Source organism: Melospiza georgiana, chromosome 5 (genome assembly GCF_028018845.1).
Source record: "Melospiza georgiana isolate bMelGeo1 chromosome 5, bMelGeo1.pri, whole genome shotgun sequence".
Taxonomy (NCBI): Eukaryota; Metazoa; Chordata; class Aves; order Passeriformes; family Passerellidae; genus Melospiza; species Melospiza georgiana.
The window spans coordinates 47,808,464-47,824,904 of NC_080434.1; the positions used below are offsets into that span (position 1 = coordinate 47,808,464).

Below are 16,441 nucleotides of genomic sequence, written 5' to 3' on the forward strand. Positions count from 1 at the left end.
ACATACCCATACTGGCTTTTGTAGAAAGAAGCCAGTTGATGGTGAGCTCCATCTTGTGACACCTTGAAGGCTATTGAAGCTCACTCTAAATAGGTTACAGGGGACTCAAGTCTGCCTCCATTGTGTTGGCATCAGCGCACCATGGCTCATAATGTACATGGGGGCTGTAAATGGACCTCTTAACTACACTGAAAGTTTTTTCTCATATCCAGGCCTCAGCATCAGGCTATCAGAGCACTCAAATTAGTGTTTGGTAGCATGGGAAGCTACCACTGCTTACAGGTATAGAAAGGCAAGAAGGGCACATTTGGACTTGGAGCTGAGCATTGGTCTCTGGAGGATCAGTCTAGTGCTGACTACTGGGCCAGGAGTCCTTTCTTTGGCTACCAAAAATCATAACAGGTAACTAACTGTAAAACACCTTGGAACCTCACCTTCTAGCATATACAGCTGAATTTGTGGGGTTTTTCTTTCTTTATTGGATAGGTTTGGGACTTTTTTTATATTGAATATAGTAACCACCTTTTGTTGCCTGTTAATGGAGTCTGAATTGTGCTGTATTTCAGGACATGTTGATACTCTCCTAAAATAATTTTTTAAAATGTAGTTAACATTAAAGTAGCTTAAGCCAGATCTTGTCTTATCTTTAAAGCAGAGTATTTTTTTTCCAAGTTAAAATGAGGTGGAATATACATTTGCCTACCTCTTTAGAGTGAAACTTGGAACATAAATGCTTTCTGCATGAAACAACTAGGAAATACATATGAAAAAAACTGAAAACTTCTGAAGTCCTTAAATGTTTGGAATGGCATGCATGATTTAAGTGGTTTTAGATATTGGGACCAGATGTCCTGTGCTCCAGTGGTCTCCCTTTGTGCAAATGGGATTTCATGAGGGATAACTATGCTGACTCAGGCGTTTGGCTGAGTGGGAGGGAAATCCCAGGCGGACAGAAAATGGGATGGTTTTTCTAGTTGTAGCTCACGCTGGACAAGTGGATGGGGAGGAGGTGTGGCAGGAGCAATCCCCGGCACATGGCCAGCATGCCCTCACATGGCCCTTGCAGCTGGCACTGGGAAAGCAGTCCGACATCTTTTCCATCCAGAGCAAGGGCCAGCAGCAAAACCCCTGCCAGTGCCACCCAGCCGGCCTGGCTCCATGTGGGGATGATGGGAATGGTGAAAGGAACCAAAAGAGGAGAGGACTTGCCACATGCCAACCAAAGGAAGGACATGTGGGCCAAGAGGCAAAGAACATCATGTCATGACTGACAAGCAGGTGTTGCATGTACTCTCTAATAACAAGCATCCTAAAAATTCATATACCCACACCAGCCCTGGCTGTGCAGTCTGCTCACCACTGCAGGTGAATACCAGCACAGAAGATTCCTGCCCAGCTAGGGAGCTGAAGAAACAGTTTGTAGGTGGTTGAGTTAAATTGTGCTTGAAAAGAGAACTGCTAGCTTCTAGAGCAGGAAAGCACTTCCAAGATGGAATGAGAAGATTAAAAGAGTGGGATTTCAATAGTGTTTCACCATAATTGTCATTTTGCCTATGCTTGTATTTCACTTGATGTTTAATATTATATACATGCTGAGTAGTTGTTGCTGCAGTTCACACATTTATAGGGGAAAAAATGTCCTTTTCTTTGGAGTATCATTGTTCTGCCACCTGCTGTTCTCTGAAAGATGATTAGTTTTTCATGGTACTAAAAAACTGGGCAGGAAAATTAAAGGTTTAACCTGTTACATTTCATAGGATGGAGTGAGATATGGTTCTATAATTAACTTTCTTTTATTTTGTCCAACCTTAGGAGAAAAAAAAAATGTCCTTTCATTTGCAAATCAGGCTACAGTGAGCATCCTCCAGTGAGGATGTTCTGTGAATGAAAGATTCCTTCCACACACAAAAATGAGCCAGGCATTTTTAAGTTAAAAACTTATACATATGACATCTGCCTTTAATCACCATGAAAGCCTGAATCCTGCTTGAAGCGTGGTGAGCCTTGTACAAGGGCTAAAAATGCCAGTACTCTATTGTGATAACATTTACTGTACTGATTAGCCGTGGTGCTTTGCAGCAGAACAATAATCTGCCTTTTGTGTCTTTGTGTTGCCATTGTGTCTCCTTCCTGTGGTTCCAGCTGGGGCTGGGGCTATGGACAGAGCAGTGGGATCTCCTCTGCAAACCTCCCATGTCCATATATTTTTATGTATTATGTCTGTCTATCTGCAAACCAAGGTCTAAAATATTTCAAATACAATGCAAAACATTTTCAAATTAGCTACTGCTTAAATTTCTAGAATAACATGATCTGGTACCTAGTCTCACACAACCATCTCATGCAAGTTGATGTTTTAAATGTCTTTCAAGTTTCTTGACATCAAGGAGTTTCAGTCACTATTAATTTGGTAAATTCCAACAGTTTTTGTTTTAGTGTAGATTGTCTTAGTGGTAGATTTTCACCAAGTTTCTTTAATCTCAGGGATACTGCAAAATGGGGTATGTTCTGCTCAAAATAGTACCTCTATTCATCATATTTTATGTAAAAGTATGATCTCTAAGTATCACTAAAAAATACCAGGTGTACATTTGGCCCAACCTTAGTTGAAATCATTATTTAAGTGATGCTTTGGTGCAAACTGGCATTGTGGCAATGTATGATTGATATCCTGGCTGTCTGTTAATATCAGGCTTCTAGGGACAGAAGTTGACTGGATTTATTTTTAAAAGTTTGATGGTAAGATAACACACTTAAACACAGAAAGCCAGAAAACAAATGTCTTTCAGATGGACCCAAACAGTCATGCAGGCTCCAAATTCCTTTTGTTTTTCACTTGATATGACTGGTTTTGCCTTTTTACCCTCATCCCCAGCCCTCATTTTTCATTTCTGGTACCAGTGTCCACTGTGGTCTGACCCATCACAAATGTCTGGAGATTTTCCTGCAGCTCTGAGGAGTTTCTGGAACATTTGATGGTAGATTAACATAGGACTGAAGGAGGAGGCATAAAATGAAGATTTGAGAGAAAAGAGATGATAGAAAAGGCAAGAATTTTCCTGTGAAGGAAAAGAAGAAGATGGGCTTGTTTTGACTGTTAGTCTCATTTTATGACTCACTGCTTACAGCCTTTACAGTATGTATTGCTTTCATCCTTTCTGCTGTTTCTGAAGTATTTTTCCCTCACAGTTCCCAATTCCTTTCACTGCAATCAAGAACCGTGCTAACAGTTTGTAGTTCTACTCACCAGATGTATTTAATGTATTCCATGCGACCACTGAGTCTGTGCTTTCTGCTTGTTTTCTGCCCTTTCACCCTCAAAAGTCTTTGTAAAATGTGCACACCACTTGGAACATCCTCACCAACTTGAGAACTGGAAAAATCATCGTTTCAAATTCTCTCATTCCTCATGTGCCTTTCTTCACTAGATTCAAGAGCTGTCTCTTCTGTCCAAAGAGACACATAAATTGTTATTCTTCCTTTTGGTAAGGAATTGTTTCCCACTATGAAATTCACCCTTTCAATTGTTTTGTAACTCCTTTCAATGTTATCTCTACTTTTTCACATCCTCTTAGAAATACGGACTCTAAGACTCAGCACGATATATAGGAATTAATCCTGACACTGCCACATGCTTTAGTAAACCTGCTTTCCTACTTCTGTGCCATGGATACTGTCTTTTATAGTGACATTGGTCCTTTTGCCTCAGCCTTGATGTGAGTATGTTTATTACGGATTGGATCAAAAATGCAGCTGAGCCAGTTTGTTTCACAAAAAAAAGTTCACTTCTGCTCAAAACCAGCTGCCTACAGAAGATTAAGAGAAGAGGACAAGGTTATATGATATTCTCCCTGTTCCAACCATTATGAGTTCTGTAACAGTTGTTGTTTCTGTGTATTTACTGATATTTGAAGGAATTTTTTGTGCCCTGTGAGATTTCCCATCATCTTTGCGAGCACAAGTAAGAATTTAGCAGCACAACAACATTTGGCAAGAAGTTCCACATCTGAGCAAATTGCATGAGGAAATACCTCCATTTAATTTGCTCTTTAAACTGGCTCCTTTCCAGCTCTGTATATTGCCTCTTTCTTGTTGTGATGAGACAGAGTGAGCAATCATTTCCTACCTGCCTTCCAGGTCCACTCATGATTTTTTAGACCTTTTCTCTCTACTGGGTCGTCTATTTTTCTAACCTGAATGATTACAGCTAGTCATCTAAGCAGGAATTCAATCATTTTCTTTGTCCTGAGCATCTCCCAAATCTTTTTCAGTACACATCTCTTGGGACAGAATCCCCTCCTTCTGCAGACATGATCTATTGAATGACCAAATTGGTTATACTATATTTTTCATGATTTATACCCCTTTTATTTGTTTTCTAACCCTCTGGATTCTTATCCCTTGCTTTGTAGTGGTTGAATGTTTTCCCATTGTTTCCCTCAAAATTGATGAGGTTTAACCTCATAGCATACTATGTTATCCCTGTGCCCAGGGATTTTCTCAGTTTTGAACCCCTACCATGTTCTAGCAATTTTCTCAATATTCCAAGACTTACAGAAACAAACAGCTTCAAAAGCCATACACAAAAGATCCTGACATGCAGAGCACCAAGATCTTTTTCTGATACAGATTTTATCTTGTCTGTGTCTGTATTCCTTTTTCATTCTGCTGACACTGTTTTTACTGTGCTGATTCATGTTTTTACCAAGCATGTCTGTAGAAGCTATCACAGCTAAAAGCTTTGACTGAGTAGGTTGGAAGTATTCCCTTTTTAACCTGCTGATGAGTCTCTCATGTCAGACATGAGTGATTTAAGTAAAATTCTCCTTATCCTTGCAGAGATCGATCTAATAAAATCCAGACTTATAAAATACCCTTTTTTTCAGTACATTGTTGCTGCTGTGCCCCCATGAACCCATTAAAATATCTTAACACAGCTGTACATGTCGATGATTTCCAAAGAGAGAGGGAAAAACTGGACCATACCATGTAATGATACATTGCCCAACAGCATAACTCACTGCAATGAGGTGATTTTGGTGCTGTGGAGGAAGAGATATCAGTGGGCATTTGAATTTTCTTAAAATATCTAAGTCTTGCAGTACTGACATAGTGACAGAATCTGCTTGTTGGAGTAGCAGGAACAGAAATAACTGAAGAAGTTGTAAGATTAAAAAGAAGAAATTGTCGAGCAACTGTGGTCCTCAGTGAAGACAGGAGAAATGTGTTAAGAAGAAATCTTACTTATGTTGTTCAAAATATAGTTTCTTTTATGTCCTAAGGATATTAGTTAAAGAAAAATACTGGAATATACTACTTTGGCTGTGGGATCCAGATGAAATCCAATTGCTTAGGTCATGATCATAGGCTAGGGAGTTATTGGCAGAAAGAACTGTCCTGGGCTTTGCTTTTGTTTTGGTTTTAGAAATGATAGGGCTTGAAGAGCCTGTTTTAAATACTTGTGTTGTTATCACATATTAGCTGTTAAGTGTCAATGCTGTGTTTTTGGAATTATGCAAGATATGTTAAAAAAATTATCTCTGACCAGAAGAGCTTACAGATGTTGTGCTTTTAAAAAGTTTTATGTTGTCAGTAATTTCTTCTTGCCTTTGACTTGTCACTGTGTTCTGTAGTAACTTCTAACATCCCGGATAGATATTCCTCAGGTATATCAAAGGGCTTTTGTTATCTGTAGTGTTAGCTGATAGACACCAATTAAGCATCTGGCCATTTGACAGTGTATTGAAGAAGTCATCCTATGAGCAGGTGATTATTTCTATAATTTTCTTTTATCTCTTGGCAACCTTAAATTCTAGCTCATCTAAGCTTTAAGTTGGCACTGTTGCATAAGGAGGCAGTCCAATCTTTGTCCTTGACAACTAGTGTGTTTCTGTGGCCAAGCAGTAAACCCAAGCAGAGAACCAGTATGGTTAGAATGATTTGATTTAATGCACAGTCACAGAAACACTCTAGCAGGTGCACAAGGAAGAGGCTGGTGTGGTGAGTGGAAGGTGAGAATGAAGTCTAATTGGGAGAGCATGTGCAAGGGATGAATGTGAGTTTGTATCTTTGACAGTGTGAGCCAGGTCAAAAATAGCTTCTGGAAAGCTTACTCCTTTTCTTTCATTAGTTTATAGTAAAATTTTAAGATGCTGTCTCTCTACAGGGAGAGCCTGAAAATCGTCTCTCCAGTTTTGAGAACATAGTTCTTTGGGCAATGTTCAGAGTGGGTGATAAATGCAGAAAAGAGGGCAGATTGATTTGGCTCTGTAGTGATATTTCATTCAAACAGAAGAATCATTAAAAGTAATGACAGAAGAGACAGATCCTAGATTCTTTTACTGTTTCCTGTGTCTCTTACTAGCAGTTTAGTTCTGCACTGTTTTCTTTATATGTGTATCCTTGGTGGGTTTCTGTATCGTTTATCAAGTGACTAGACAGACACTGCCATTAAAGAGAGGAAGGTGCAGTCTCTTGGTATTGGCAGGGACAAGTCATAAAACTGTTTTGGTCTCCAACAAAAGGCACTGGGTGTCTCCTGATCTTGAATGGCTTACACTTTTTTTTAAACTGGAGGCAGCCATTTACTGCCAGCATCTTACACCTCCACTCTCAATCTGCTGTGAGTTCACTCAATGCTGTGTCTGCTTTCCCCTAAGGCCAAAGTTTGCTCATTCTCCCTGCAAGGAGAGGCTTTGTCAGCCCCTCCCCCGCTGGAAACATAAGTTTGAGACTAAAACTTTACTTCCTGACAAAGGAAATACATAGATAGTGGACTTTTGTTATCTAAAATCACCTGTCTGAGTAACTGTATGCTCTATACTTCGGCATACACAGATTGAAGTGTTTCCTAATAGTGAGAGTGTGGTACTTTGAAGAACTTTTTTTTCTGTTTTGTGTTCTGGGTTGCTTATTCTTGAATGATACCCTAGAAATATGTGAAGAGAAGACAAAGCAGAGGTACACTTTTATCAAAACCTGCCTAAGTCAATAATTAAAATGATTTCTAGAGCTTCATGTGGCAAATCGTAATTTGAATGGTAAGATCATACTTAACTGATTTATTGTGTGAAATCACTAGTCACATGTAGGCCATTTAATAAAAACTAAATACATGAAATAATTGTTTTGCAGGGAGTACAGACATCTTCCCACCCATATGGAAATTATGTGCAACCAACCCCAAATCTCAGATGGCCAAACAGTGTAAAACAGCGAGTAGCAGCATTTGATTTATGGGCAGCTGAGCACTGCAGGCAGCAAGGACTCCTCCTTAGTTTGGCAGCGCCTGTTGTTTTTACTAAAATGACTATTCCTGCAGAGATCTATTACCATCAAAGGATCTGAGCCAGTTTCACATACCCATGAGCTTCTCCTTTGGTGCCATTGTCACTTTTAGCAGTTAGAATGTTCTTGCCTCTGTCTGGAAAGGGGGAAGGTTAATATGCAGTCTGCCAAATCACAAACCACAAACAAGCGAAGCCCAGGTAAAACATGAAAAATCAAATAGGGCAACATTGGAAAGCTGCTTATTCCACATCTCTTTCGCCACCTAAGTTATCAATAAAAGGAGCTGTGTTTAAATAGGCCAGTCCCAGAGTTTGGGACAGCAAATTACCCAAGGGCTTGTGTGTTTCCACTGATTCTTCTACTGGTTTTACCTGTAGCTGGGTTTAGGGGTTTTTAGTTTTGGTTTGCCCCAAAAAAATTCTTCACTTGTATAAAGCTGTGTGGTTCCCATTCCAAGAAGTTCTGTTTAACTCATGCAACCTCTGAAGGAATTAAACATGTTTTGCTTCCTGAACAGAAGCCACTAGAATATTAATAGACTGAGGTAGTCTCTCAAGATGTATCTCCTCCTTCTTCCTGGATTTTAAAGAAAATAAATCCCACTTGGTTGAAGTTGATTTTTGCTTTAATGTTTTTAATGACGAGTTGAGGACACTGGGCTGGAAGCACAGGGGTTACAGTGCTCAGTTCTCTTCTAAGTTTTGTCAGGGACACATGTTAATTCAAGTAAACTCTGAACCTCCTCTTCCTCCCAAACTCACTCTTTTTTCTATTGAGAAAAATAAGTCTAATGATACATATGGCTTTAGATTCTTACAGTTATTTCAATACTGAAAATAATGCCTCTCACAGAATTGCAAAACATTTTTTCTTGGATTATTACACTTCCTCCTAATTCCTGTAGATCTTATAAATAAGATTTTAAATAAGATTTTGAAGCACAATGTCATGTTCAGTGTTTAAACCCCACCCCCCAGAATATATTTGTACTTTCTTCACTATTATCCCATCTGCCAAAATTCAGGCCTTTTGCAAAAATCAGCAAATTGACGTCAGTTTATTTTTCCTTAGGGACATCAACTTATTACACCGCTTAAGTTCTAAAAATAAATAACTAAAGAGGGTGGAGGGAAGAGATGGAAAACAACAAAAATCTGTCACAAAGTCTCTCTGAATTCTGGAGAATGTATGATTAGAGCATTAAAATGTCCAAACAATGCAACTGAGCAGAAAGTGTTCGAACTTGGGCCCTTTTAGCTGGCTCTACATTAAGCAGCGCTAATGTTTTTATACAGTCTTTGGAAAGCTCAGAATTGACCTGTTTTTATTATTTTTATTGGCTCCCTTGATGATAGACAAATGGGGCTAACTTGAGGCCAACATAACCAGCAGGAAATTTGGGTCATGGGTAGTTACATTTTTAAAACTTGTGTTCTAGGGCTGTTCAATCACGGTAATTGATTGATTGTTAGGTGGTGCAGGGAGCCCCTAAATCACTGGAGGTGGCCAGATAATGACTATCTGCCAGTGGATTTTGTTTGAGGCAAATTTCCCAACTCCCCGTGGAGCCATGCTGTGCAGTGAATTTGTGAGTCGCTTTTTTTTTTTTTATGCACAGTCCAGTACAACTGGCCTGTTTGGACAAAATAGCCTCTAAAACTTGGAAGTTCCATTTGAAGTCCTCTGTGGTGCCATTTCCCAAGAGATAAGGGGAGAAACATTCCAGAGAAGTTCATACCCCAGAAAGACCCTACGTGCATTCTGAAGTTAATGGTTTATTACAGCTCTTTAATTTTTCTTTTTCCTCTTTCATTTTTACTTTGAAGATAAAAGGTGGCAATTGTTACTTGAAGTTGTTGAGTTTCAGCCTGTCCTACAGTAAATCACCCTGAAAGTTTAGACATGATTGTTTTAATCATGTATGTTTGAAAGTTTGCCAAAGATGCTGTACATGTGTATTTGCAGGAGCCACGATCCTCAGGCAGGAGCTACTGACTCTACTGTTCTGTACAGCCATGGGCATCCTCAGTGCTCCATGCCTGTGGCTCATCTGTGCATGCAAAATACAGCTTTTTCAAGAACTCATCTTGGTGCTGCAGCAGCATGCCACGCACTTAGAGATGGAGTGAAGTAGAGTTTGTGGATTGGGAGGGGAGGAGGGGCATAGATGATGTGCCACTAGATAGAAGATGATGTTCAATAATACCTGGCACAGGTCTTGCCTCTTCATAAAATGAATTCAGGATAATATATACTGAAGTTTGTCATCTATTCCAGAATAACTCCACACATAGGTTTATCTTGATTTCTTAGATTTTTGGGGCTTATTAGGCTTTTGTTCATTGCAGATGGATTCCTTATGATAGATGCATACCTCTGAATTGCTTGAAGCTTTGTCTTTATCCATCTTAGGATCTGAAAGAATCTGTACTCCAGATGAGAATTTATTTGTGTCACTTTTTCAGAAGAGAAGAGATAATACTGAATTAAGGCAGGGCTCAGCTGAAATCCAGGAATCAAACAGCCTTGTTTTGAGGATGGCCCAGCTACCAGCACATGCCAGACCAGTGCCAAACACCATGGATTTCCTTCCTGGGTGGAGCAGTGCTTGGACTTACTGTGTATGTGATTTAGCACTCCCTGCCCAAACACAGAGGGTGCCAACCCTTTCTGGATTTCAGAATGTTCCTTCTTAGCTCCCACATGCTTTTGACCACTGCAGCTTTGTAATTTACTGCCTCAAGTCTGCAGTTGCTCTTACTGTTAGGTGTAGTGGATAGTTAGCAAATTCTTCTCCAAGGTATGTATTCAAATGGAAACATAACATCTGACCACACTGAAGTCTCAGGAGAGATGGGTCCATGGCAAAACTTGTATGTCAAGAGCAGGGTGGGGTCCCAAAGTCCACAGAAGTGTAGTTTCTTATAGCACAGCCTGGAAAAAAGCTTCTTGGAACTTAAGTAATTCATGCTTTCTTAATGATTGAGATCTGTGGTGGATCAGTGTAGGTATAAAAATGACAGTTTATTAGATGCTTGTTAGTGTTTCTGAGACTGACAAAGAACAACTGAAAATACAACCAGACCCCCTGAAGTCTTGTATGAAGTACTCCAGGAGATAAAGCTTTCAGTGCTTGTGTTCCTAAAGCCCTCACATGGTTTTGCTGTTGTCTAAACTTGTGTCTCTTCCTAGTATGTTTGATTTCTATTTTATTACTTATTGTGAATCAATTTAAAGAGTAAATTATTGGCTCTGGTGCCTATTTACCATGACGAGTCTTTGTGAAGTTACTGTAATAACAACCAAGAATAAATGCCTGCAAACTTGACTCCTTGGATTACAAGAGATTTGATGTTTCACTGTACACTGTGAACTGACCCACAGGTTGTCACAGGGGGATCTTTTGGGTGATCAGAGAACAAGGGGAGGGGTACTGGTGTTGCAGGAGACCTCCTGGATGGACCTGAGCAATCACTACCACCAGGAGAGAAAGACTGTTCTTCTTTCCTCCCACACCTCCCTCCCCATCCAAGAGCAGAGTGTTCCTCCTGTTTGCCTTGCAGTGTTCCCACCTCTCACCTGATCCTGCTGCTGAGTTCCCAGCTAAGCCAAAGCAGAAAATTAGCATGTAGAAATTTCATCCACAGGTGTTTGTGGACAGTAGGGTGGCAGTTTGATGGTACAATTAATCATTGGCCTGCTTTGAGTGGCAGAGAACTGCACAATGGATCTAAATGCCAGTGCTGGTGTTGCATGATGTGGATGTCAGCAAGTCAATGGAATGTGGGCTTTGAACCCCCCGCTCATGTACAAAATCAAACTTGAGGATAAAGCCTAAAATTTAGAGGAAGTGTTTGACTTTGTACTTTGTACCATTTCTATTCATACCAAGGGATGGATGCTCTCATCCTCTCATTATACTGGTACTTAGAAAGATCTAATATTAAGGCTTTTCAAGTGCTAAAAGGCTGCTATTGTGAATCCCTAAGAAAAAAACCGTAGACAATTAATAAACTCACTGTCTGAGCAGCAAATAAATCACATCACCATCTGCTGACTACTGAGAGTGTGAATATTTAATGATGTCTGGTCCTAACTTACAAGCACTATGGAGGCAATCTGACACAATCTGACACAATCTTCCTTCTGTTTTTCAGACTATTGGCGAGTCAGAAATGCCCAGTGTTTTGAACCAGTTATTGCCAATGATCAAGTCTTACAACGAAAGGACAAAAGATGATTATGCCTGTGAGGACTTCCTTGTTTTGCTGATATACATATATTCTGTGGTTGGAGAAATCAAAGGTGGAAAAGAGCTCGACATAGCTGAAGAAAAAGTGAAAAGGGCCCTTGTCAAGGCAATTTGTGATGAGCCAGAGCCATCTCCTTTGCTGCAGAAAATTACAGGTAAGATTCTGCTTTTGTGGTGAGAAACTGGATGTCTGGGAACGTGTGAACTGGGAGAAGTGTATAAAAATGGCTTGACTTGTCTGTGGTGCTGAGAGTACATGAGTAAGCACAAGGATTTCCTGTAGATTTGTTCCATCTCCTCTGTTCATATATGCCAAATGCTGACAGGCTGTCCTTGAAGAGTGCTGAGTCTGATGAAAGCACTACAAATTGTTCTTTTTGTTAAAGGTTTCCTAAGTTTGTGTGTTTTCATAAGGTAATCTTTTCCACAATTTCTGTCATTGATTGGTGTAAAGTTGACCCTGGGAAGTCAGAATTAATCCTGGAAACATGTTCAGTGAACCACAGTTGCTTTGTGAATACGAGGAGCTGGCTTGTCTGGCATAAAAGAAGAAATGTGTCTAAAACGAACATTGAGCATTTTGCTGAAACAACATGAACATTAGCCTTTAAAAATAGCATGGTAAGCCTTTTTTTAGATGAGCACTCACAGAATAGGAAAACCCTAACCTCTTGTTGCTGGTATCACATTTTAGAAAAAAAAAACCTGCTAAAAACTTAATTTTAAATGAATGAGCTCAGGGGTGGCCTAGCATGGCAGAGGGGATCTCACTTTCTGCTATCAGTTTTCTCAGTATTTAGTAATATTGAGATGAGGTCATCTTGGAGGTGGGGAGCATATGAACATAAATCAAGATGTTCAGAGGAGCATACAATTGAAAGCATTTTCCAAGAATGGGCCTAAGTGGGGAGTCTCAGGGGAAGTGGAATAATACTGCTGTTGGTTATTCTGGTACTATTCCCTATGGACAGTTCTAATTCAAAATACAGGTGTGGTCTCACTGGTCTGCAGTTGCTTTGAGTGTAAAATACTGTAATAGTTCAAGGATTTAGGGTAGGAATGAGGTCACTCAGTCATATTTGCACTGTGGTGTTATTTTAATACTCCTGGCCACAGTGCCCACAGTGTTCCAGGCTTCTTGTAGGCTTTTGCCTTCCTGTTTTTCAATATGTACTGCACAACTTGTCCACCAAATGCTCCTTCCCTCGCAGCTTCAGTGATGTCTTCTAGTGAATGGGATGTAGTAATTTCTAAATCTCTGTTTTCATATTTTTCCCTTTCTCCAATAATCAGAGTTTTAAATCACAGTTTTTTGTTTCTCTTCATTGTGCTTAATGTAAGTATGTGAAGATTTAAGTCTCTAAAACTTCAGCCAAGTACCAAAGAGAAGCTGCGAAGAAACCCAGTACAGGTAGTTTTAGACCAAGTCCATCATTATTATGTGATGAAATTAAGTGCAACACAAAGCCAGAGTCTTTGCATCCTTATATTTCTCTATCTGTGTTTTAGCACAACCATGTCTGTGCAATCTGCACAAGTAGGTGACAGTATTGCATACTTTCCATACTCATTGCTTGATATTTTTTTGGTTCTTCAGCATTTTTTGGTTTGACATCTTATTTCTTTTGAGTTATTCATTTGAGTTATTGCTTTGCAGAGGGCAAAGGAAAATAACATCTATTGTCATAACCAGAAATAAACGTCATGTTGGCAGCAAAGTATCACATGAAATTTCTAGGAATACTCCACAGGTAGTTTTCAAGCCTTTATTTATCCAACCATTTGCTTTGTCAGTGGTAGTGGAATTTGCTGAATTTGCAATTTGCTGTATTTGCAGTACAGGGGAATTGGGAAGACTTAAAACCTGACCAGGTTTAGACCTATTCCTCCTTGATCTCTATTTTGCCAGGCATGTGTTCTACAACCTGCTGCCCTCTGAACCTTAGGTAGCTTGCTTGCTACTTAAGAGGCAAAGCAACTCAGAACTGAAGGAATATCCACAAACTTTCCTTTAAAGGCACAGCAGGACTGTCTTTGTAGCAGGGCTGAAGGTCAGGGAATAGAGAGCAGTGATGGTTTCTCCTTTTTGTACAGTTGTAGATACAGTGCCAAGACATATTCTGCTACCAGCAGAACATCTATGAACTACAGACTAATTCCTTTTAGCAGATGCAGGCTGGCATATTTTCACAAAGTCAACACAGCTCTGCAAGTTACCAGCAGCCACAAGTCTAGACAGATCATGTTCCAGACCTACAGCATTCTGCCCTCATTTTACTTTTAACTCAGAAACAAGAAAACCTTTTTTGTTCTTAAGGGGCCACAAAAGTTATAGACTAAAATAAATTTCAGTAATGCTTAGAAGTATTGATTCATGATCAGAACAAAGTAAAATGCTCATGGTATTTTATTTTCACCTGTCCATCAAGGTAAGTAATAGGAAGAATGTTAAATGGGATAGATCAGGAGAGAAAACTGTGCCAGTTTTTTTGTGGTTTTGAGAGACACTGCCTGCTGGCTCATTCCTCACCTCCATGATGAAGTTTCAAACCCTGCTGGCAATCCATGATTGGACAGCTTGAGTTACAGCAAGAGATAGCAAAATTTACTGTTGCCTGTAAAAAAGGCACACAGAAGTAATAATAGGTAGGCTGCAAATCCAAGCACTTCAAAGCTGAGAAATGCCAGTAAATAATTTTGCCATGTAACCATCCTTTGACTCCTGTGTGCATTGCAGCACAGTCCTCATTTCATGATCATATAGTGTATTTTCTGTGAGCCATGGCTGCATTCACTGCATGGACTGAGCACCACAGAGAACTAGAACAATATAGCTTCGGTTATTCTTCACATGAGGAAGAAGTACTAATAAAATAAGTGAGACTTATGATATTCAGCAAATAACTTTCTCTGGCTCTCAGTTTCCTGTTGATGGAGGGGACTGGTGCTCTCAGCTTTGTGACTCAATTTGGAACTTGAAGCAGAAAGTCATTAAATTACATTTTGAGGTATTAGTGATTACATGTCTTTAAGCAGAGGGGACTTTGTGTTCTGCTTCCCGATACACCTCGTGCCTGATGTTTTTAGCTTGGGCCCAACACTGTACTAAGGCTCTGTGGTTGATTTAAATTGAAATTTAAATTAAAACCCATATCTTAGCTGTGGCTCTGAACTGCTGCCTCAGCCTTTTGCTTTCTTCTTTTCTGCAAAGCATGGAGGTTGTGCAGTCTTGACAAGTACACATTTTTCTTGGTTTTATTTGTTGTTCCCATGGAATCACTTGAAAATACAAAGCAAAACCTATTAAAAGCTTTAGACTTGTCTTTTGAGATCAAATTATCAGTCAAAGTATTAGTCAGGTTTATATGAGTTATCTTTTATTCCTATTATATTTGTTAAATGTAAATTTATTGATGCATGCATGAGTCTATGCCTATAGGAAATCTCCAGTTATGTGACTGCCTCCCAGAGCTAGTGCAAATCTCTCCCAAAAGAGGCAGCCCACAGGTGCACAGGGGATATTTGTGCTATTTGTTGTTACCTAGTGAAACTGGACTAGTATTTGCAGCAGTGCAAAGAAAACAATTGTCAGAGACAGAGCCTGTCTGTCTCATTGGGCACACTAGGATTCCCTAAGGCACTCTAGGTTACAGCCCTCTGCAGAATACCTTCCATATGCAGCACTTGCACAAGTTTATATTGTGTAAGAAGCACAAGCCCTTCCAATTTCCTGGATGTTGAGTGTTAGGATACTCAACCTTACTGTTGCCTGAACATATGTTTTCTCAAATATTTGTACAATAGCATTCTGCATTTATGTAACACCTTGTTTCATTGAAGCACTGAAAAATATCCTGGAACTTTTAAGTAAAATGAAAATGGAGTGCATTAATCACACATTGAGTTTTAAGAAATATGATACTAATTTTTGCATGCATAATAATATAAAAGTACATTGTTTAATGGAACTGTTAAATAATAAGTGTAGTGCAAGAGCATCCTAATGCCTTGGGTAATAAAACTGAATGTAACAGCTCCAAGATTTCTCCTGGGTGTAATTTATCTCAAACATATGTTCTTCATCACTGATTCCAGCAGAATGTTACAAATTGGAGGGGGAAGAGAATAGACCAGAGCATAATGGAAAATGATGCTTTTCCCAGAATGCTAGGTTTGGGAGCTTTAGGGGTGGGGCTTTTTGGCAGCTGTTTGAAAATAAACCCGCTGCAAAATAGCATATTTATTTTATCATTTTATCTGTTCATCTAGTTTTCTAAATGTCTGTGTAGAGCTGTGTGCAAATGCAAACGTCTGCAAAAGTAATGCTAATAGAGCCACAAAGCAATAAAGGTCTATTTTTTCAGCTGTGCCATTCTCTTTTTCATCTACAAGTCTCTGTGGGAGCTTTGTAGAGCAGATCTGCCTTCCATGGTGTGCTCTGAGGACTCCCAGCCCAGCCCCAGCACAGGCAGCTGGCTGTGCTGCCCATGTGCAGTAACTTTCACCTGATAGGGCTGTATCAGTTGCATCCTCTTAAGCACAGGTGTAATAGGAATAAAATTCTTCTTTTGAGCCAGGAACTGCTGTGAATTTTTAATCTCAAGGTGGATTTCTGGACCTGTCTCTTGCTTTTTCTAAATTCTGTGTGTTATATAATGTGTGTGGGGGGAAAGCAAACTGAGAAATCTTTAAGTAAAGACCAAAGTGGAAATGCAGAGTTCTTTAATGTCTAGAGTCTTGCATAAAGGAAATACAAGCTGTCTGAAGTGTGTACTGTACTCTTTTTGACCTGTGTAAAAATCTAGGGACTGGGAATCATAAGTCTCTTTATTTGTCTGGAGAGACATCTGAATCTTTGGTTGTGGGAGGAGAGGTTGGATGCTATTTCTCCCTCTTTTC

The 16,441-nt window shown here is 39.6% G+C and overlaps 1 protein-coding gene across 1 annotated transcript in view; it reads left to right on the forward strand.

Moving 5' to 3' along the window:
- The window catches only part of SCFD2 (sec1 family domain containing 2), a 185,478-nt gene that overhangs the window by 68,811 nt on the left and 100,226 nt on the right, over nt 1-16,441 (forward strand). The window contains exon 5 of the mRNA XM_058024299.1: nt 11,448-11,697. Coding sequence (XP_057880282.1) covers nt 11,448-11,697 — 250 coding nt within the window. The remainder of the gene's footprint in view (nt 1-11,447; nt 11,698-16,441) is intronic.